Below are 23584 nucleotides of genomic sequence, written 5' to 3'. Positions count from 1 at the left end.
CCCCCCCCCCCCCCCCCCCCCCCCCCCCCCGATCTGTCTCCTTCTGCCACCCCTTGCCCTCTCATTCGCTCTCCCTCTCTCTCTCATTAATCAGCCGTCACTTATGGTGCGGTGCAGAAGATGCTGACTGCTCCCGGCCCATGTGGAAGTGATCAGGGGGGGGGGGGGCAGGGAGGAGCAGCGGCGGCGCCGCGGACAAGAGAAAGTCAGTGTGCAGTTGTAGTGCAGCTGTAACTTTGTCTACGTGTGCGACTGATGATTCTTTTCATTATCACCGGATTAATTGATTCCTTTTTTTCAATGAGGTCTCATAGCCCTGAGAGACACCTGAACCTTGCTTTTTTTTTTTTTTGTCCTACAACCAAATCCCCTGCTGAAACATTTGATTTACCGCTGCCCCTATGCTAAACCCCTCTACCGAGGGAGCTACTACTGTCCAATCGTAGTTTATAATGTGCTACCAAGATTTGGACTTTGGGATGCTGAGGCTGTGTCCATGGGGCAGCTCTGAAAACAAAACAAAAAACGAGCTAATGTGTAAGGAACGGATTAAGCAGTGTGCATTTTTCTGCAACTGTCATTTAATGCACATTTTAGAGGTGCGCGACACCGTGAATCCGTGGTATTGTTGCCAAAGGTTATCATACCGTCAAAATCTCATACCGGCCCATGCTTCGGCGACCGTGATAGACGGTGATGGACGACAGGTTCGTCCAATCACCTGCCAAGTCCTTTTTTAACAAACGATCTGGCACGTCTGGTTAATGTCTGACCAACCAGCTTAACGTTACCCAGCGCTACCTCCAAGGCCTTAACAAAACCTGTAGTATTTCCTCACCTTGCCCTCAATTCATATCTCAGTTTTGACATAAAAAATTCTTATGGTTTAAGATTCTCAAATTTTACTTAGGGTATATCCAAATTAAACTAACAAAAATTATAATTTCTTACTTCATTTTCCTGAACTTTTCCATTATATACAAACAGAACAAACTGAATTTCTCAAAGAGACAAGTACCTTCTCTGGAGACGCCTACTGTTTACCACTAATCTAAATATCACAGAATTGGCCCGTGCCACAGAACCGAGCAGCAACTGCTCAGGAGACCCAGCAGACGAGAGCCAGACACGGCGCAGTGTGAGGTGGTGATCAACAGGTCTGCAACCCTGCACAGGACTCCCCCATCACCTCCCCTTTCCAACCCTGCGGCCTTTTTATAGGAACTGCAAACAGGGTCGTCGCCCTAGCAACGCAGCCTTACGTGGGCGAAGGTTTGTGTGCCGCTAAAAACAGAGGAAGAGAGACGAAGGGGGGGGGGGGGCACGAGCCCAGATGTGTGCAGATGTGCAAACACATATCTGTTGGCCACTGGTTCATTAGCAGATGTTTGTCTGCACGGAGGTTACCCACTTTCCACTTTGCTGGAACATACACACCACACACACACCCACACACAATATGGTGGAGCCATGAGAAAATACCCTCCGCTCCCGCGCATGACTCATCCACTCGGGCAGATGGCGGGAGAGACGGCGACGGAGCAGGAGAGGACCAGCGTGTGGCATGATAGCATTGAAAACACCTGAAGTGTGACAAAAGGAGCCACCATCACCGGCGACTATATATAACCCCGGCACAGTCCAAAGTGAGACAGCGTGCGTCTGTGGGTGTGAGTGTGTGTGTGTGTGTGTGTGTGTGTGGCAGGTAGACACGCAGGGCCGTCCAATCAGATGAACAGCCACACAGAGAGAGAAAAAGTGGGGTTTACATTCACTGTAATAATTTTTGTTCTAACTGCCGGGGGAAGAGTGAAGAAAAAAAGGGGAGCACAAGGTAGCACATCAGAACTGTAGATTAAGGGGATAGAAGTGGTTCACCCTGAGGCCGCCATTGAACGGTATCACTTGTGGAACGCCAGCGAGGGCACTTCACACGCAGCCCAACACATTTCCTGTTCGTAGGGAGGAGGCGTGATGAAGATGGTGGAGATTTAACTTAAGCACACGCCGCTTTGAGGAGACGCCTGCGGTGCTGCTGATTGCTCGGCCTGCCTTAATCCGGCTTGCAGCTACAGTATACGGTGAGAGCATCATCCAAAGGATTTCTCAGAAAAAGCACTGAGGCCTGGGGAGGGGCCAGCTTGAGGGAGAGTAGATTGCTAAAAATGGTTGAGAAATAGTTTGGGTGCTCTCGAGGCGTATTTCAGCCTCTTTTTTTTTCCCATCAGCTTCAATTGACAAGAAGGAAAGCGATGTTTACATCTGAACAGCTGGTCCAAAAAGGAAAAAACCTTCAGTCGACGCTGCACTTCCTCTCCTTCCAAGTCAATCGGATGAGCGGCCGTCACGAAAAAATCGAAGGACTGACAGACGGAGCAATCTCCATTTCTTTGTGGGTGGCAGAGACTGATTGGCGGGGAAGCAGCTTATCCAGCGCAGTCAGCGGTTTGCAGAAAACCCAACTTGAAAAGGGAAACTTCATGCTATACGTATTAGTACTGGCTACCAAACGTTGTCCCATGCATTGTTTTTCAGTTTCCATATTTATCTTAGGCCTTTTAAATCCATGTTACCGAGAACAAAATCCAACATCACTGCTGCTTTACATAAGCGCTGCTTTGTTGTTCCCCTAATTATTTCCTCGTCAGCTAATGCGGTTCATCACGGTATGAAACATTTATTGCCCCAGTAATTACCTGGACCATCGACTGTCCCATTCGAGCACCGGGCGTCTTTAATGAGCCCGACACGCAGAATCCTCCAGGATTTAATCGGGCTTTGAGCAAGTCATTTTCAGAAACCATTAGCCGACTGCAGACACAGATCCCCAGAGGAGGGATCCACAGGTGCCCCCCCCCCCCCCCCAACCCACCCGCCACGCCCCTCTCTGCTCTCTCCTTGCCTTTAATGACTCTGGCCTTTTCAGCACCGTGGTAATAAGAACCTTTGTTATCACCCCCCGGGGAGCAGGGTGGGAATCCCCTCAACAAGCCCCGTCTGCCCTTTCATTAAATAGAATGGCACAGTCTTGTCAAGTGGGTTACAAATGGGTCTGGGGCGATCCAAAGAAAAGTTGTAGGCCTCCTAATGCGGATTTATTGGTAAGAACAAGGCAGGAGAAGGTAGACGTCATATCCAGAAGAAAGGAAGATCAGCGTGAAATCGGGGGCCTCGCAAAAATCGGCACTCGATCGCTATGTGTGAACCGGCAACGACGCGGTCAAAGTGACTCGCCGAGGCCTCGCCGGCGTCTTCCAGATATCTAGCGGGCTACAAATCTGTGGGGGAACTCATCTCCTGTAGGTGTGACAGGCAGCGAGTGCGTCGAACCTGAAAACCTGGGGAGGACCGGTAGCACAGCAACACTCTTCACCCATATTCTCTGCCTTTTCTCGCGTGTCTGGAAAAAAAATCATCGCGCAGACTATATGCCGGGATTATTTTCTGTAATGTTGTACGTTTGCACTGCAACAGACGATGAGCGCAACCTCGATCGGACTTTAACGCGGAACCACATATTAACACAAAGACACAGAGAGCGTCCACTCAACCTACTTCCTGTTCATGACCTGTAAACATAAGAATATTCTGCAATCTATTGATCACAGTTTCTTTTTGACATCCAAGTGACAAACAATTCCTGTTTTGCACGTGTCTTATATTTTTCCCGTGTCACGTCTCGCTTCTGTGTTTGTACCTTGGAGCCATTTCTCCTGGTCGTGTAGTGTGTAGTGTTTTGACCCCCGTCGCGGATGAGTCGCGTAGTGTGAACGGCACAAGGACTGAAAGCCTCGCGATTACAAGACAGCACCTGGGGCAGTATGGCTGGTACGGTGATCTTACGATTTAGATAATCGTGTACTGTGCCCGAGGCATGAGGCTACATCCAGACTACTAGGTTTTCGTTTTAAAACCAAGACGATCTACCTCCAGGTGAATGTTGAAGCTCCACGCCAATATTAATCTCCGTCCATACGAACGCACCTGAAAACGTACATCACATGACCGTTCACTAACACTGAGATGGTGCAGTGTAAAACAGGAACTGAGTTACAGAAAATACTACAAACGAGGAAACAACAATGGTGGAAAGTAAGAGCAGGGATTCTTTTTGTTTGGGGCAATCACGAGACGGAACTAGTACTTTTAAGTGTTTACTACATTTTGCCTTCACCTCTGGCAACCCAATGACTGCGCCGTTGTTTCCAAATATCTTTTAACCAGTCCAGGCTACCCCCCCGGGTTTTAAAACTTTTGAAACTTTTCTAAACTTCTCTGTTTTAGGTACTGAGAATCTCCAGAGCGGTGCGGACGGACGGCAGGCGTAAGCGTAGCAGCAGTGACGTGTTTTAGATCGGACACATACAAAAACAAACACTGCGAGTTACACCTTACACAAGCAACACATCTCACAAATTATTGTCAAAAGAAAAAGCTGAGTGAAAACATACAGTACATGTAAACAGAGGCCTCTCTTTCACACACTGTAGCACTCCAGCACACTCCAGACTCTGTTTTCCTGTTGGGACTCTGTGGAAGTGTGCATGTTAGGATGTGTTGGGTCACTAAGCATGTTAACGACGTATACACACTGCACACACACCCACAACCACACACACCCACACACACACACACACACCCACACACACACACACACAGCGGGTGCAGGCCGTGCGTTCACTGGGAGCCCGGCACATTTCTTTTTACGAGAGTCCAGTCACGTTCGCATTCACACCGGAGACAGGGGACACATTGACCGCAGAGCGGGCTCTGGACCGGGGGCCGAGCGGCAATCAGCTTTCACTGCTCGTACACAACCAGGTGACACCCAACAGTGGAAGCCTTCAGGTGAACAGCGCGCACTTGTTTTTTGAGCCGCGGTGCGGGACACAACAGTGCAACAGTGGGACTCTGCCCTCAGAGGTCATGAAAGTACCTGTGAAGTTCACCTGGTGAATGGGACGTTTTGTCCCTCCCGGGCAACCGTAGGTGGCCTGTGGGAACTTCAGTGTGGGAAGTTCCTCTACTAAAAAAAAACTGACGGCTGTATGTCACCCAGAGAAATACTCCTCTTTAAGTGAGACCAGATTTGTTTTTATGAAGGTCATTCACAATGACTCTAAAAGATTCAGTAATGGATGATCAATAAAAAAATAATTGATATGATTGTTGATATGATTCCAAAGTTACGACACAGTTACACTGTTCTGTTGTGAACAAAAGAAAATGAATAGTCATTCATGTATATATGATATACTCATGTCTAAAACAAAGACAATCAATTTCATCATAGTTGGACAAACTGTTGAGTTTTTTTTTGTCAATATTACAATCCTGTTCAATGGATGAAATGCCACTGCCCAAATCGCATAATCAATGTGTATCAATACTGAATATATAACAGTAACATTATCATTACATTTCCTCTATCATAGCAGCCTCTTCTATATTAATCAGATCACAGCTTATTTATCCTCTATTTTTTATGTTTGTGTTGTTTATATTAATGCATTTCATGCATTTTTCCGTTGCTAGTTGTGTTGAATATATTAGAAGCCTGACTGTCTACGTACAGACACAAAGAACGGGGCTTCTTCATGCTTTAATTCTTGGAGGAACTGAAAATGAACATCTGAGCTCATTATTTTATAATGAGTTTTACTGGAAAGTCGCACGAGCCGCCGTTTACATGGGAGGAAACGTCTGCGAACTATGCTGTTGGTGTTTGTATGGGTTGGCTGTGTTCTTTTTGATCTCTGAACACCACCCCGTAAGAACGTTGTGCCTCAATCACCTCTCACTCCAGAGCACGACTCGCTCGGGCAATACAACACACACACACACACACACACACACTGACGCAGAGGCCTGGTTTTCATTAGTCATTAGGTACATGCAGAAAGACCGACAGGCCAGAATAACTAGCCGAGCTCACCACATCCATCACTGCAGCTTAATGAAAGGGGGACGACAGGTGAGTGACTGGTGAAACATGGGATTGCCATCTGATTTCCCGAGCATTCGGGATTGTTTTTTAGAATGGAGAGTCTGTACACCACGGCTACGACATCCCTGTGGCCATGTGGCTCAGCATCATCTGTGCTGTTGTTTTAATCCCACTCAATAGCAGCACGGACAAAATTCAGACAATTTGAACCAGATTTCGAAAAAGTCTGACAGACGAGCCTGGTGTGGCCACACTAATAGTCATATATGTATTAGTCTGGGACCTCTCTGTTCATTTTCAATTTCCAAGAGGCGTTACCAACGGACGCAAATGGAAATGCCCCTGGACGCGATTGCATAGACTAGTGAGAGCAACGAATCATGTGACGTCTGTTGAGCAACGCGACGGTCCATCTTGTTTATCCACTAGGCCATTCAGAGTTCAGTTACTAAGAAATATAAAAAAAGTAAAAAAAAGTAAAACCTGCCAGTCCTTCTTTACCAAATGCCATGATTTCAAAGGAACGCTCCCTTCGAGTGAATGTAATGCTTGGCCCACTGAGCATATGGAAGATGTGTTCTGACATTTTTTTGCCAACCGCGTCAATAATTAAAGCAGCGTCTCCTTGTTTAACATGATGTTACAGCTGCTAGATGTGGAAAGGAGGCGAGTCCCCACCGAGCCCTCGGGGGAGGGAGATCAGGCGCATGGACACGAGGAGGGGAAATCCTTCTCTCACAGCCGGAGCCCAGAAATCTCAAATTCAAATGGGAGACTGCCAAGAGGCAGAAACAGGAACTTCTGCAACGACGACAAATTCAACACAGCATCTGAAATGGGCAGGACGGTTTTAACGAAGAGCTCTGGCATCGATTAAACGTGGGAAAACTCCCATTGACTGGTTGTTTCATTGTCCGTGGTGTCATCTATCTGATGTCTTTTTTTTCCCAGTGGTGTGTTATTTTTTATCATGGATGCAGTTGGTCCAGAATTCCTCGCTGTGAATCGGGATTATAAATCACAGATTATATTAACAATGTGATAGTGCTTCCCTCTGTATTTCATGAAAAGTTAACTGCTTCTGGTGCGGAAGTGAAGTTCTCTTCATTTGGTAGCAAAACATGTCGTACTTTCATAAAACTAAACGTATACAACTAAACTGAAACAGCATTTTGTACAATAGTGGCTGTACCAAATGCTCGACTGTGTATGATGTAGGGGTGTAAAAAAAGAAAATTGCTGTTACACTTGTTTATTGCGATATTACGTTTTGGGAGACTTGATCTATTTTTAAAATCACTGCATCAATATTCAATGAACAGCTTAAATTCAAAGATTCGTGGGAGAAGGCTGTTGGCAGTGTTGACAAGTATATCTTCAGCCTCTTCGCTCTTCCACTTCAATGTAATTCATACGTTGAAGTACATATGGTGTTGTGTCCTAAAATTGGATTATATGGCATTATGTGGCCTTGCTTACAGTATTGCGATATATCTTGAAATATATTAAACTGTAACTGCATCATGATTCTTGCATCTATTATGAAGGGGGTTTTGCATCAGCAGTCCCATTTGTGGCTACCATGACTCAACACATGCACTTTGGTGACGTTTTGAGGAAGATTGTGGTTTTTGTTAAATGCTTAAAAAAAAAACACTGCAGAACATAATCTTTCCTTAATCGTTTCCTTTACCTTAATGTTAATAGAAAGAGTAATGTGGTTGCAATTATGTTTTAGGAGAACTGAACTTGTATTTACATATATTTTGTAGGAGACGGGTCTTCAGTACCAACAGTTTGAAGTGCAATGTAGTTGCCCGTTTCAAATCAACAGAAATGACTGTTGGTTCAGTTCGGCTCCACACACTCTGTGCCGAGCTCTGTGCAATAACTCTACTTTGGGCCGAACACTGCAGAGGCAGGACCCGCCCAGCTCCACAGCAGGTGTGGCCACCTTCAAATATGATAGCGTCAACACATCAATAGAGAATAAAGCCAGGGCTCTACCATACTGTACATTCCATCTTCAATATGCCTCCTCGGATGGCTCATTCATGGGGCCTCGAGCACTCACCGATCAAAACACGAGCAGCATCATCAACGGACACGCTGCTTGTGGAGTGAGAACAACAAGAGGCGAGACTTTGTGTCAGAGGCCGATGGAGGAACGCGTTAAGAGGAACCCACTTGCCGTGGCAGCTGGTACGTACCGGTGAATTTCCATTTGCGGGGCCAGCGCACATCTCGGACTGAGGAGGAAGCTGGAGGCTTTGGACTGTGGACCAGAAGGCTGGACCTGCATGGCTCCACGCAGCCTGCGGGCTGCTACCTCCCCCCCCTCCAGCCCCACTCGCTGCTCCGCCCCCCTACCAGCCTTTCCCTTCCCTGGCTTCCCCCTCTTTCGCCCGGCAAGGTAATCTCCCGTTTCTCTCCCTACCTAGCGAACAGCTCTCTCCATCATCCGAAGGCAGCGTAACCAAGCCACCTCCTCCGGCAGCCCCCTGCCTCCTACCTCCTCTCCTCAAAGCCCCGGTATCAGGGTGATTCCTCCCTTATTCATTTGTGCGTGTCAGCCAGGGAGCCAGCGAGCACGACGGAGCCATTCGGACGGTCAGCCAGCTGTGGTTTTCCCCATGGCAGCGGCACCGGCCAGCAAAACAAGAACACACGCGCGCGCGCTGTTTCCGTCCTGGCTTTTTGCCACCGTGGCGACAGCAGAGGGGTATCCAGGCAACAGGATCCTGCCTTCTGCACAACTGGCTCTCTGAGCCTGGCTCGGCTCAGCTTGGAAGGGTTCAAGCAGTGGTGTGTGTGTGGGGGTCCTCCTCTCTAGCCCTCAGTCAATTTTCTTTCCGTCGCCTGGCTCGCGCTGCTGCATCCTTCTCATCTCCTCATCACTTGATCTCTATCTCTTTCATGTGCTCGTCGTGGCTCCCTCCTCCCCCCCCCTCCCAGCGTCTCACGCCGCTTTCATCTGCGCGACTATCCACGCGCTCCTAATCTCCCTAATTCTAACTCGCCGCACACCCACCCAACTCATCGCTCTCGCTCTCTCCGGAGCCGACGCGCCGAGGAGAGCTGGGAGGAAGGGAGCAGCCCGGAAACGCTGATGTTCGGTGGCACCGGAACAGGGATTAGTCGGGCATTGCTTCAATCCTGACAGGAGAGGGATTCTCCACTGCAGGGCTTTTGCATTATCTGTCTAAATATGGTGCACTTGTGAGCGGCACACTGGAGGTGTGTCCATTGTCATTCTTTCCGTTTCAGCGGTGAATCAATCGGCATTGTGCTGAATCAAAGCACACAGCACATAGATTGGAGTCAGAGTACTGAAAACACAGCTGAATGGAGTTCACAATGTACTCAAATGTTGCGCCTCAAAACAAAATGCCAGTCATTATTATACTCACTAGTGCGAATTCATCATCAAGCCCTGTTTTATTATCCGACCCTTGTGAGTCACTGCCGATATTTTGTGGATATTTTTGCAGCCAAACTTTTGGGCTTTCCCACTGAAATGCTGCTTCCTGTGCCGCAGTGTTTACTGGGGTTCACCGGTTGCCATGCCAACTCTAAAGCTTGTTGGCCGCGTCTTGCCCATTCTGCACCGTGCCAAAGTGTGGACGGGCATTTAAAAGTTCATGCTACGTGCTACATTTCTGTGGTGAACGCGAGGTTGAGCGACACGGGCAATTAAAAAAGGCGAAATGTGTTAAATACTGACGCAATGAAGCCCGACAGCATCATCATCGGCTGGACGGGTGTGATGCAACCAAACTCATCACCACACTCTACTGTGCCCATTCGAACTTTTGAGTTGATTAAAAATTAAAGTGCCAGCAAGCGAGCTTGGAGAAGGCTTGTTTCTCTCTTTGTTGTTGTTGTGATTTCACCGCTCTGATCGCGCCGCGAACCCCCGACCTCTGGTATGTGAGTCCGACAAGGCCAAAACCGAGGAGTTGCAGCACCAGTGTTGCGTGGTGCGGTCCGCACCATTTCTTGTTTTTTTCCGATTTACGGAGCCTGGGCTGAGTCGGAAACCCGGATATTTTTCCCGGACAGTGAGTAGATATTCGCTGATTTTCACAAGACGTGGAGAAAAAAAAAATGGATTAGGATTCTGTAACTTGGAGACAACACTGGTCTTACATCAATGAAAATGATTTTGAATCCGACCACTATGTCATTGGACTTATACAGCGAACCGTGTAAGAAGACAGTTCAAATATGGTCAAAGGGGAATTACACAAACACAACTCTATTAAAACCATAACCAAGAACAGATTAAATGTGCCATGCTCCCACCCCTGAGGAAAACAACAATCATCTATCACAGTTACAGCCTAATAAATATAATGTAGGTGCAGTGCTGATGCTCAGACAAACCCATTACAGGCCCGTCATCCCTTGCACTGAACATTACACAAAACAATGTGGTATGAATGTACCATGTCATAAGAAAGAAGAGCTTTGTGTGTTTTACTGATCGTGACCAATGGTTCTCACTTCACGTGGAGCTGTGAGCTGCCTCTGCAACTGTTCGCTGACAAAAGGATCAACTTGTTGAAGGCGTAATGTAAATGTAAGTGTATGTAAAAGTAGCTTTTTCTGTTTCTTTTCCCACGAAATTGGGCCAGACTGCATGTCTGTCAGCACGTGTAAAGGCTGAGCTGTTTTAAGGGCTGACGTATGATTCAGGCCACAAGTATTTGGACAGTTCCACTCTGTTCACACATTTACCACAGTTTAGGGCCACGAACGTAATTGGACAGATACATAAGTTGAACTAAATCATTCCTTTTTGATATGTAGTGGAAAATCCACTGCGGCCACTGACTGTCTAAAGTCTTGACCCGCAGACATCAGCCGACACGCGCTATCTTCCCTGGGGATTCTCTCCCTGAGCTTCACTGCTGCTTGTTGTGGGGATATCTCTGCTTTTGACTCGGGTCTTCTGCGAATCGTGCACACCGGGGTCGGTGAGGTGAGTGGAGGATATTGACCTCACTGGTGTCCTGGGGCTGGTGTTGAAGGGCAAGGCTCACACAGTATCTCTACACTGGGTAACGGAAGCCCTTGAAAGCACCTCTCCAAATTAAGATACATGTATGTATTGGAGCATGTGACAACTAAAAAGTTGTAGGGGAGGGGAAAAAAAGTTATATTCTGAAGCTTTCATTTTGTTATTCCTTCATGTTATTTCAGACTGAATGGGAATGTGCTAAAGCACAGATGAAAAAACTGTCCGGGCGGTGCACAAGTGCCACTGACACCTACTCACACAAACATACAGCATACAGACATACAGTGACAGGGCTGCAAGGGGAGTCCGTACCGAACTCTTGAAGGTCGGAACAGCAACGGCTGGGGGAGATTTAAACGTGTGTGCCTTTGTGCAGCACATCGCCATGCACACTGATGCTCCGGGCCAAACACTGTGCTCAGCTGAGCCTTCAACACGGCACGTCACTGACTGACACGTGCGCACTCGTACACGCAAACACACTGTAGCAGTAGTGGCAACATCCGTGCGAAAACACTTCTGCAGCAGTGGCCCGTCAGCCTCTGCAGATGTGCGCATTTTCCACCATTAGGCTCATATAAATGAATGTGTATGATTATATGCAATTGGGGTGGGGTGGTCTGAAAAATGGAACTATGCCACACTAATGCAAATATCTATTAAAAAAGGGCTTTTTTAAAAGCAGGAAGAGGCAGCGCGTGCGGCGAATGAAAGGTCTACGACGAGAGCAGTTTGTCAGTCAGTTAGGCACACAGTCAATAGCTGTCATTACAGTCATTTATGAGGAAGGGGATGACAGAGAGGGGTGCGGAGGAAGAGGGAAAATGGTGTGGAGTGAGGCACCTGTAATAAACTCCTGCCTCTTTTAGCAGCGCAGATGATGTTAGGGAGGAGTGGGGGAAGACGGAGGGAGGGAGACCGAGAGCACAGTCATCAGGTAAGTCCATCATCATAATGGAGGAGGTGGTTGATTGGTCCTCCATAATATATATATATATATAATTCTATATATATTCCTACAAGCTTAGGTAGCAGTGATGATGGTGAGCGTCTGATGCGCTGATCTGATTGAACACCCTGTTTTGATGTCATTATATACAGTGGGCTACAAAAGTGCAGGCGGTTGGACCCACCGAACCTCACCACAGTCCCATCTCCTTAATGTGATTCTAACTTTAGGTCCATGTTTAATAATACAGGTGCAGTCATAGTTGGAGTCAGGCCGGGTGTAAAGGTGTCATACTGCTCTCACACATTAAAACAGACTGGTGCCTTTGCCTGTGCAGAACTTAGAACATTTAAGGATACAGTGGTCTCCAAAGCACAAAAGACATCTTAGGCGAGATTGCAGCAAGCAAACAACTCGTCAAAAAATGCAAATGTCGGTAAACCATCTTAGAAGTTTAAGACATCGAATAGTGTATAACAATCCCGGAAAATATCAAGCATTGACGTGGTACTTGGGTTTTTTTAAGGGACACTCCTAATCCCATTTATAAAAGCCTTCATATCTCAGAAACTTTTGGCTCATATCTTTCTCAAGAATAAGATATAATTAGGGGTCGACCGATTATCGGCCTGGCTGATATTCAACATTTTTATGATTATCGGCAGCGGTTCATTTATTTAAGCCAATTTGCCAATAAGATGATTTAATTTTAAAATGTGCTGATTTGGCTCTGATGCAGCCACAGTCACCACTCTCTAGACGAAACAATATCCCGTCCATGTTCGTTCAACTTCCTGACAATGCTGCTGTCAGCTCCCGGCACTTTTTTGGTTAAGGTCATGTTGAAAGGTTCTGTAAAATAAACATATGCTTTGGGGAATTTCATTAAAGTGTTTGTGTTATTCTGAATTTTGACGCCTTTTGACATCCTTTTTTTCAAATATCGGTATTCTAAAATCTGTATCGATATCGGCCCGGAAAAGGCCATATCGGTCAACCCCCAGATATAATCTGAATCTTTACACAGTCTTTAGGTATTATAACATTTTTACCAAATCAAAGATGTTCAGTCAGGATCCCTCTGTTGATTCAAGCCCATTGGCGGACATGTTTGTGTTGCATGCCAGCGGATTTCAAATCCGCTTTCTATGATTAATACACATGCAATTTTAGCATATGGTTTAATCATTACAGCTGTTGTAATAACCATAAATCCATCTCCAAATCATCGTGAACTGTTCAGAAAGCAACGTTACAGTCAGAGATCTGCATTAATGTAATATAAAATGTATGCAAATCCTCTGGTAGCCATGGCAACACGTACAGTGTGTGCATCGGCACAGGAGTGCAGCAGATTTTTTTTCCCTTTCTGCCCCGAGTCACCCCAGATTTAGATTTGTCCACACTCCACTGGGACAGTTTGCAGTCTGGTGACGTAACAGCCTCCAAAACTGTTGGACCAACGTCTTCATAACTTCTGAAAGACCAGTGTGAAAATGATCTCGGGAGGAAAATACCACTTTAGTGTTTTCTCTCTTCTGCTGTTTATACCGCGATATATATTGTCAAAGGTTCCTGGCTGCAGTCACGATATTCCATAGTTACAATTACCTACTATATATATATTTGATAGAGAATATTGTAAAAACAGTCTTAATGTCAAAAAGAGTAAAGATTACATATCTTTCTACCACCTATCATGTAGCCAAGTCGCCACCACGCATCGGCCAGCAGACGTGCTGATACCCATAAACCTGCAATAAGCTCACTCTGGCTGAGGACATCGGTGATCCGGTAAACGGCTCCCGCGTTGGAGGTAGTATGTCGCTTGGCGAGGTGAGAGGTATGTGAGGAAACGATGGGAGGAGGACGAATGAAGACGAGGATAGAGAGAGAGATAGGGTGATGATAGCTCTGTTAATAGAAACAAAGGCAGCGGGAGGAGACAAGAGATGGAGGGCAACAGCGAGACGTCTTCTCTCCCCTCGGGCCCGATGCCATTTCAGGCTGTCTCGCCGCGGGAGGCCGCAGGGGCACAGGTGGCTCAAATGCCACGGACACAAACGCGCACACAAAATATTTCCCACACGACACCTTCAAAAGATCCTTGAAACAGAACAAACCTTTTTCAATGCATTTATCCCCTTTACTAAATTTGGCGAATGTACAAGAAATCTGCACAAGAACAACACTGTAATCCACATTTATTTTAACTAGGGGACTACTGTGACCAAGTAACAGTGACAACAAAACATTTCCGCTCCCCGCTTTACTTAAACAGTGGTTTCATTAACATCGATTTAATACTGATTTGAATAAATCATGAGCCTCAGTTGCTCACAAAAAAAAAAGAGATCTTACTTAGTTTGAAGACATCCACACTGCAGATTATATGATGAGAATCACCACACAGAAGTAAAGTTCAAACTGCCTCGTTCACCTGACTGCACACACACACACACACACACACACACACACACACACACACACACACACACACACACACACACACACACACACACACACACACACACACACACACACACACACACACACACACACACACACACACACACACACACACACACACACACACACACACACACACACACACACACACACACACAGTGTGCAGGTACTGACCCTGGGCCTCATTACTGTTCAGTATAAGAAAACTGACCTTTTTAGAGCTCGGTTGTACACCTGTTGGCTGTTTGGCGAGGTGAAAAAGGGTTCCGCTTTAATGAATCTTCACAAACATTCAAAACATTCCACACGAGAGCTGCAGCGAAGGCTCTGTCGAGACGAGCTGCACTAACCAGGAGCTGCTTACTGCGAAAGAAAAAGGTCCGGTAATGTGCCTGGCATGGTTCAACATGCTGCTACTGCAAAGCCCCTTTCACACTAACCAGAAAAAAATAAATAGCACCCACTATAACACCCGCAATGGCGTCTTGTTGCCTCCATCGGGTTTAAAAAAAAAACCTGCACGTTCGCACCAATGTTGGTGTGAACAGGGATTGTGAAACACTGGGCTTCGACTTTGACTTACAGGGCAGCTATAAAGTCATAAGAGAGCAAAGATACTTTCGCCGCTCCCTTTGCAGCATCACCGCTGCCAGTGACCTCGACAAGCTTCCATGAACTCTGGACAGCAAAGAACCAAAGAGCCTTGGGGCTACGGTCAAATTGTCAAATCCGAAATCTTGAAGTGACCCGGAAGTATTTCATCAGCAGCCATGAAAAGAGCTGTGGAGTCGGATTCTCTGAGCAGCGCTGTCGGCTTTTATTAAGTCCTATGAATCCTCTTTTACACCTTTCCTTGACCCTAACGACGTTTTCCACTGAGGTCAAGGAACACACACACATTTACACGCACACAAACACACACACACGAACACACACGAACACACACGAACACACACACACACACACACACACACACACACACAGATATTAGAAAGCAGATCGTTCAGTACAGTAGGGATGCCACAGTGTGGTAATGTTTCCCACCGGGCAATAAGCCCGCGTCGGCTCAGCATCTGAAAACCGCGTAACACCGGTAACACCGACTACCACGGAGAACCCTACAGCACCACTCATTTGTCTGTCGGGGAGCGACTGAAATAAACGCCCATGAATATTTCAGTGAATCCCACATTTAATTAGAGAGTCCCTCTCCTTCATTTTCCCAGTAATATCAACAGTGTGTCTTTAAATGGCTGTTTGACACAGTCTCAGTGATGGAACAATATTTTCCCATCAGCCCTCCTCTTTAATTAAACTCTACACACAGCCTCCTCTTCTTAATGTGCGTGCGTGTGTGTTTGTGCGAGTGTGGGTGGATGTTATGACATCATGAGGAAAAGCCAGCAGTTTGTTTTTTTTTTTTTTACAGAGCTGACTATATAGAGAGAACGCTTGCTTTCGTTTTCTGTAGCTTGTGACACTTTCTTTGTCTTTTCAGCCAACGTGGTCGTAACTGTACCAACTGACCCCAGATCTCTTCTGCTGCCTATCCCCATGCTTGTACGACCTTCAAGGTAAAAGCTATAGACATTTCAGGATTTTCAGTCCTGTGGATGATGTGAAAATCATTTGCGCGGTGAAGAGCAAAGAACGCTCACCAGGATGTAGGAGGACATGTCTCCAGTTACTGATCATGAGTTGATGACCAGAAACTCAGCGTGCATCCATACTACTATGTACTTTCACTACTTCCACTTACAGAGAATGAATGCGAAAGATACAATGATGAAAAGTAAGACGAGGAATTTCTTTTCTCAGACCAACGACGAGGTGGAACGGCGACTGACTGCAAGTGTTTACAACAATTTGCCTTTCACCGCAGGTAGTAGAGTCTTGACTGATACGAACCAATCAGGTGCATCTCTGCCCGTTCAGACTACGACGCAGCCCCGGAGTTTGCAAACAGAAACGTGGCCCGCAGCGATTCCAAACTTCTTTCTTTACTGGAAAAACTCGGGAGTAATGTTTCCGGCGGGCGTAAAAAATGTGGAAGCCCTCATTCGTTTTGAAACAAAAACGGAGTAATGCGGATTTCGCCTCAGAGTATTCACCACAAGATCCAAACACCTGAAGGAGCTTCAAAAACAGAAAGTTGCAGTTTCCATTAAAAAAAAAAACATAGATAGAAACCAGTTGTGGAGCAAAGTCCTATGGACCCATCGGATGAATACCTACTTTGCATAAAGTGCTTTTTTCAGCCTTAAATATTAAATTTCCTCTACATTCAGCAGGTGAGCAGCTGTTCCCATGAATACGAAACTGTGTAAAATACATTATAGGCTACATTCTAAACACTTTTCCCAGTTGTATAACTGTCGACCCAAGATTTATTTTTTCCTTGGCAAACGCAGAACAAGTAAAACATGATATATCTTTACCTTATTAGACCTAACTGGGCAAAACAGTTCAATAATAAAAAAAAGAATCTGCACCGGTAACAAGGGTGTCATCATGATGCACGTGTAAAAATATAAATCCTGCGCAGCTACACATGGACCGTCAGCAGCAGATGCTTCGACTAAGTAGATCAACTCTTATGATCCCTTTGGACCCAGACAGGAAAGGACGGAAACTGAAAGTCCGCTCACTAATTCACCCTCGCCGCTTGTGTTGACGTCGGCCTCATATCCGCGCAGACGTCGCCCGCTGGTTTGGAGTTACCGACCCAAGCAGCAGGAACCGACTGGATAAAGGCAAATCCGCACGCGGGTCCAGTTGACTTCCACACGGCCTTGCGTCTCGCAGACGGAGAGAATCTCTCCTCAACAAACGCCAACACAGAGTTCAGATCGGAGGCTCGGTCAGCTGAACATCTCAGTTCACAACACGTAGACTGTAATTATTCACATCGCTGCACACACAATATTTTGTGTAGACGGACATCTGGAATCAGAAAAGGGGCGGATAAAACGATCTATAGGGATTTTAATAACCAATACAGAATCAGGATTCATTTCCAGCCCCACCGATGAAACAAAAATCTCCCTCAATCACAACCATGGGAAGAGGAAAGTGTCAAACACTCTGGTGGTACTGTCATGGCTCTGGCATGCATGGCTGCCAATGGAATTGACACGACTTATTAATGATTTCACTGCTGACAGCAGAGGCAAACATAATTCTGTGAGCTCACCTCCACCCAGATGCATTGAAAACTCATTTTCCTCATTCATCAGGACAATGATTGCAAACATGCAGCCAGAGCAACTGAAAAGCTTTTCAGAGGGAAGAGGTGGAATTACCTCGACTGGCCGGGTCAAAGATCTGATCTCCAATTAAGGCGTGGTGTGTTAAAAGGGCTGTACTGCATCTCCCTCGCAGTTCTTTCCATATTGATGTCAACCTGCTCAACTGAATGTGCTGAAGCTCAGAGACTGAACAACAGAAAACGTGAAACTGTCAGGACCGTAAATCATCATTTTGTTTTCCACTGTCCACAACTTGACAAGAGTGTATCGTTTATTGAGATAAAAACAGATACTATGTTGACCATGAGGAAATGCTCATACAGTGGATACAGTGATTTGACACATTTAACATAAGTAGACAGACACTAAAAGCCTTTCAGTCAGGATTAACTTGATGCCTTCAGCAGGTGTCTTTGTTTTTAACTTTTTGTTAAAATGCAATGTAAAGAAAATAAAATGTAACAATCTGCTATAATGAGTACAAAAGAAAATCTACTTCTCAGAAGTATAGTATGACCCCATCAATATCATGAGTAATGTCCACAAAAAAACAGGATGTTATTCGGGCCAGGGCAGTACAGTTTAACATATCAATTGTCTGACGAAAACTCTCAAGACTTTATTCTGTCCTATTCTACATATCAGATCTGAAAACTTTATCATGACCATTATTACGTTTTATTTAATTACTTTATAGCATTTGTACATCTTTTGTTTTGTGAGGACAGTGTTGTATATTTTGATCAAATGAAAAACTCCCTCTCTGATGCTGCTGCAATTGCCATTGTACCTGCTTTGCAGATTAGACCAATGCAATAATGAATGAAGAAAACTTGATTGGCTTCACTGAATCATGTTAAAAACTATGTGTTGGCAGAAAGAGAGAGAGAGAGAGAGAGAGAGAGAGAGAGAAAGAAAACCGTCTGAGAAAGATCTGACTTATTTGAAGGCAAAGTGAGCAAACAGAAGGATGCATTGTTTCGGTGCCAGGCCGTTTCCCACGGTGACTGTAGAACAAGCTGGGACAACAGAGCAGGGCTGACAAGTGAGGCACGGATACAGCACAACCAAACAGACAGAGGGAGGGGGGGGGGGGGGGGCTGAGGAAACGGCAGAACGTCTGAAGTAAGAAGAGATGGAGAAGAATAAAATAAGACGTGAGAGCAGCGGGGCGGAGGAGAGAGGAAGGACGACACTGGACAATGTTGGAACCCCTGATTATAATAGACTGGGTAGCCGCACGCCAAAGGTTCATCAATCATTGATACAGCTTTACCCAAGCATCAGCGGGTGACTGGATGTCCCCTTACGGACAAAACACGACAGAGGCGATCAGGTGACAGCGAGGTCACAAACCATCCGTCGCTGTCAAAGTATCCTTGAGCCGACAGCGAGGCGCTGTGGCGCTTCGCGGTGAACGGCCGTGCACGAGAGTCAGGGGGACGCAAGCAGCTAAAAAGTTCTGTATCAAATAGCAGACAGGTGCGCCGAGACTTCGACTTCGAGACTATACGCCGGCACTGCGGTGACAATGGAGCATTTAATTCTCGACAAAGGCATCCTGACAAGGCATGATATAGTTACTTTTCTCACGAGACACAGCAGGGTGTGTGAAGACGTCCCAAATAAACAGAGGGCAAAACTGACCAGAATACAGTAGGACAAAAAGAGCAGCCTTTGTCCCTGTCCAGGGCGGGATGTTTTCAGGTACACGCTGAAATGCTAACGGGTCATTTTACATGGGAGCGCAAGAGCTGAAACCGAAGCTGATATGCTGCTTTGGCTTTTTGAAAAAAATGATATCTTTTTCATTTCTCATCTTGACTAAGAAACAATGGTGTGAAGCAAACTTTGATGTAAGCTAAAGTATAAAAGTAGCTGCACGTTGAACAAAATACCGTGTCGAGGTGTTCCAGGCCCATCGCGTCCTGTATTGGGATATGAGATTATGGACGTTTGTTTTAGTTTTGGTCTTGGTTTTTCATGCTAGAGGACACACTTCTTCATGATAAGGGACATTCAATGTTGTCATTTACAACTGTGGGTCTCTTGCCATATGAAATGTCAAACTGTCTGCATTGGAAAAAGCCAATACCTTCCATTGTGACGACGTAGTGCAGATAATCCCAATAATTAAATTTAAAGAACACAAATTTCAATATGAATATCCTTTGAGGGCGAGGTTTGACTATCAGTTTGAATAGTTCTTTTCATTGTACTCTAAAACATACTGAGACTGTGTCAAAACAATTCCAAATTAGAGAACAAAGGCAGTCTGACTTAATCCCCCGCTCTGTCCACGGGGCACACAGACAGCAGGGCGCTACAGTTCTCTCTGTGGCACAGGAACACAACTCTGACTGGCTGTCATTTGACCTGCCCTGCTTTCGTTGTCCAGTCTGGACAATGATGTCATTGTTGCTGGGTGAACTCGCCATGCCCGAGGCAAGGGCGACAAAAAGGTGACAAGTCGATGGATGCTATAGGTCAACACTGCAACTTTATGAGGGAAAGCCATAACGCTTTGGAAATCTATAAACTCTTTATGCGCATGTAATCGACAACGCGTACTGCAATCCATAAGGATGACAACAAACCACAGCAGGAACATTTCCAGAACCTCCTGTAGTAGAGCGTGCAGGAGGCAGGATATTTCCACTACAGAAAGCAGACGGGTTTTTTTGTTCACAGTCATCAACACGCCCACTCACTTGCTGTGAATTCTGCAGAGATTTTCCTGCTGGATTCTCACAAGGGCTCACTCGTAAAAAGTCCAGAGCAACATTTGCGCTCTCCAATACAGCCCATCTGGGAAAAAAGTTCTGGAAAATGTACTTCAGTGCATGTGTTGAAGCAGCTACCGTTACAGTAGTAGAGAAATTCACCATCGCAGGAACTTTAAACTCCTCATCATGACCGCAGACATGCACATTTACAATAAGAGATTTGATGTTTCTTCAGACCAAGTAAGAGCAGGGTTGGGCGATCTGGCGGTCTAATACCGTAATCGATCTTAATTTGGTATGTGATATGATTTTCAGAGGAATCGTAGAGATCGTCCGGAAGAGATCTGTGCGTCTGAGTCGGACTCTGCCCGAAACACGGAGCACATACGCAGAGTGGACCGGTCGAAAGTCTGGTTGTACTTCACCAAAATCGATGGCGACAACCTTCATTGCCACTGGAGTAACAAATGTTGTGCAGGTAACACAATCAACCTGTCGAAACATTTAGTGAAAGTGAATGTACACTCTACATCTGCTGGTCCAAGTTAAAGACCGGATGTGTTATTTTCTTAAATACATAAGATCCTTTCTGGCATAAGACGCTCACTTTTTTTTGGCTCACTTCCACTTGATTCCATCCCAAAAGAACAGCATATGATCTTTTGGCCAGATCGCCCACCCCTAAGTGAGAGTAGATAAAACAGTAGCACCAGAGGTGTCCCATCATCTCGTGGAGAGACGAGCCCTGTCCTGTATTTGAGCGAGAAAGTCCCTTTGACTGGAACGCGAGGAGTTCAACAGCCTCTGCAGTTCTATAAATATAAGAGCTTCTCGTCTGCTGAGGGAGGCTTTTCTAGACAGAGCCTCCGAAATAATGAATGAAAAAGGTGGACGGTGCTAAAAGCTAAAACTGGTATCTCATTTTAGTGGGAAGAGAAGCCCAACAGACGAAAACAGCAGCACGGACAGACAGGTAGAAAAGCAGGCATACATATTCAGAGACCGGGAAGAAATCCTCAACAATAAGCTGGCTGCTCATATCCCTAAGAGCTTGTGCTGCACTGCAAATGCTAGACCAGCTACTGACGGTGATAATCCTGAAGGGTACTGGAAGGAAAATCTTTAATACAGCTGATTATCTCTCCTTCCATTTGATATTTGACTACTACAATGTCGTGACCCCTAAATCTTACAGTAGCTCCCCTGCTGCTCAAACACCCGCTGAGACTTACGAGTCACGAGTCATCTTGGCACCAGTATTGGGTGAATCCGGCACCTCCACCTCAAGGAAAATCTTGCCGTTGGAAGAGTTCGGTCTAATTCTTCAAGTGTCCACTTTCCCCACTGACTGGCAGACTGAGCAGCTGCTTGGCTGGCTGCGGGACTGGCTGTCTGACTTCGGAAGGGGGGGCGGGGGGCTCAAGCGGTGTTCAGACGGACAGTGACACACATCCGCCCACACTCACTAACCTCGCTGGTGCCAGGGTTAAAAGTGGAGCAGCTCGGTGGGGGGAGGGTGGGGGGCGTTGGGGGGGTCCAATGAGTCTTCAGTTGTTGGGGGTCATTGGGGGAGGCAGCCCCCACTGAAGAATGCCTCTCTGCCCTATCCAAAAATAGATATTCCGACCTGAACCCGTCAACAGCCTGGATTAGGTGAGGGATTGTTGAGGCCCGACCAATGCAAGGTTTAGTCATTCTGACACAGATGTTACCATCTGTTACCAAAGAAGGAAACGTGTCAACTGAAACAATTGATGCCACTGAGGAAAATAGGTGACATCATCCTTCCGAGTTTCAGCCAAACCTCAGGAATGTTTTAGCTGCAGTTTGAAATGTTCACCTACATAGGCACGTTCCCATCAGGGTGGTCAGGGGGTCTTTCGAGACGCATCCTAGTTTTAAGACGTTCGTCGAAAACTGGTCGTGTCATTTTAAGTTTAAAATGTAATCATGATGAAACTTCCACCCCGACATTTCCTCTCCTGTGAACGCGCTCGCCTGTCGGAGACGTCAAATGATTGATGGCTGGTAGGGATGCACCGATCCGACATTAGTGTCGGATATCGGCTCCGATATTGACTAATTAGCTGGATCGGATATTGGATAAATGAGGCCGATCCATGAGCCGGTCTATTCACTTCAATTCTATGTTAGTGACGCCGCTACAACGCGTGTCCGCCGCATGCGCAGCAACAAACACAGAGCGACAACATTTTACAAAGTTAGGAAAGTAATGTTAGAGTCCAGCCTGATGCCTTCACCGTCTTCCACGTGGCGAGGTGACCAGCACCCAAACCCATTAGACGGCCCACGGGCCGCATCCAGCCCGCAGGAGCCAAGTGTCTGACCCGCAAGTCCACGACGATCCACTGGCTCGGACGCGCATGTCTTAATATGAATGTAAGTGAGCAACATGAGAGATTAAGGTGCGCACTGCTCTACATTATTTCGATGTCATCCCACGCCATACGTCGCCCTCCGCTTGTGTAGAGAGCGCGTACACGTGAAGACGTACCGCGTGGTGGAGAAAGAAAAAAAAAGGATCATATCCCGCGCACACACACACCAGCTGATCCGCTGGTCCTCTGAGTGAAATATCCAAGTAAGTCAGATAATTAATAACATGGCACGTGCGTGTCTCACAAAGTCGCTCGCTTTGCTCTTCTTGAGGTGAAGGGTTGTACAGATGCTGCTGACCCGCTCAATTTGTGGACATTTTTGCAGATGGGTTTAAAAATCTACACTAGTGGTATTGATGGCATGCATATCTGTGTGCCTCTTGCTATAGTGTTATTAATAAATGCTTTTTGCTGTTGTGAATATCAGAATATATCCCACACACCTGGGACCTTTTGAACTACTGCTCCCTCACTGTCTTCCTTTATGTTGAGCCTCTATGTGGGTGCTGTAAATTAAAATGCTTCTTACTTGAGTCACAGATGTAAAAAGGTGTTAGCCTGCCAGGGTGCTTTTATTTAAAAAAAATTTTTTAGTGTTGGTGTATAGAAGAACCCTTAAAACTAATTGGGGAACCCTGGTGTACAGTTTATTAATTCAACAGTGGTATTGGATCGGTATCGGGTATCGGCCGATACGCTAAGCCCAGGTATCGGTATCGTATCGAGACGGAAAAAGCTGGATCGGTGCATCACTAACGGCTGGATTCCATTTGGTTTCAGGGTTCCAGTTCATGCTGGCTCACAGTCAAACTCTCATGGCTCA

General features: G+C 46.2%; 1 protein-coding gene across 6 annotated transcripts in view; it reads right to left on the bottom strand.

Annotated features, from left to right (window-relative positions):
• Positions 1 to 23584, bottom strand: part of enah (ENAH actin regulator) — a 113886-nt gene that overhangs the window by 66800 nt on the left and 23502 nt on the right. For 3 of the 6 annotated variants that reach the window (XM_047328420.1, XM_047328423.1, XM_047328424.1), the window contains exon 1: positions 8158 to 8260. The exons of 2 other annotated variants lie outside the window; for them this stretch is intronic. In XM_047328420.1, the coding sequence (XP_047184376.1) occupies positions 8158 to 8249 (92 nt within the window). In that variant the 5' untranslated portion in view covers positions 8250 to 8260. Of the gene's footprint in view, positions 1 to 8157; positions 8261 to 21594; positions 21753 to 23584 lie in introns of those variants that run through there. One more of the 6 variants, XM_047328421.1, reaches the window with a different exon arrangement.

Source organism: Scophthalmus maximus, chromosome 18, assembly GCF_022379125.1.
Source record: "Scophthalmus maximus strain ysfricsl-2021 chromosome 18, ASM2237912v1, whole genome shotgun sequence".
Classification (NCBI taxonomy): domain Eukaryota; kingdom Metazoa; phylum Chordata; class Actinopteri; order Pleuronectiformes; family Scophthalmidae; genus Scophthalmus; species Scophthalmus maximus.
Note: the sequence above shows the minus strand (reverse complement) of the source record. Positions and strands in the feature narration are given on the sequence as shown.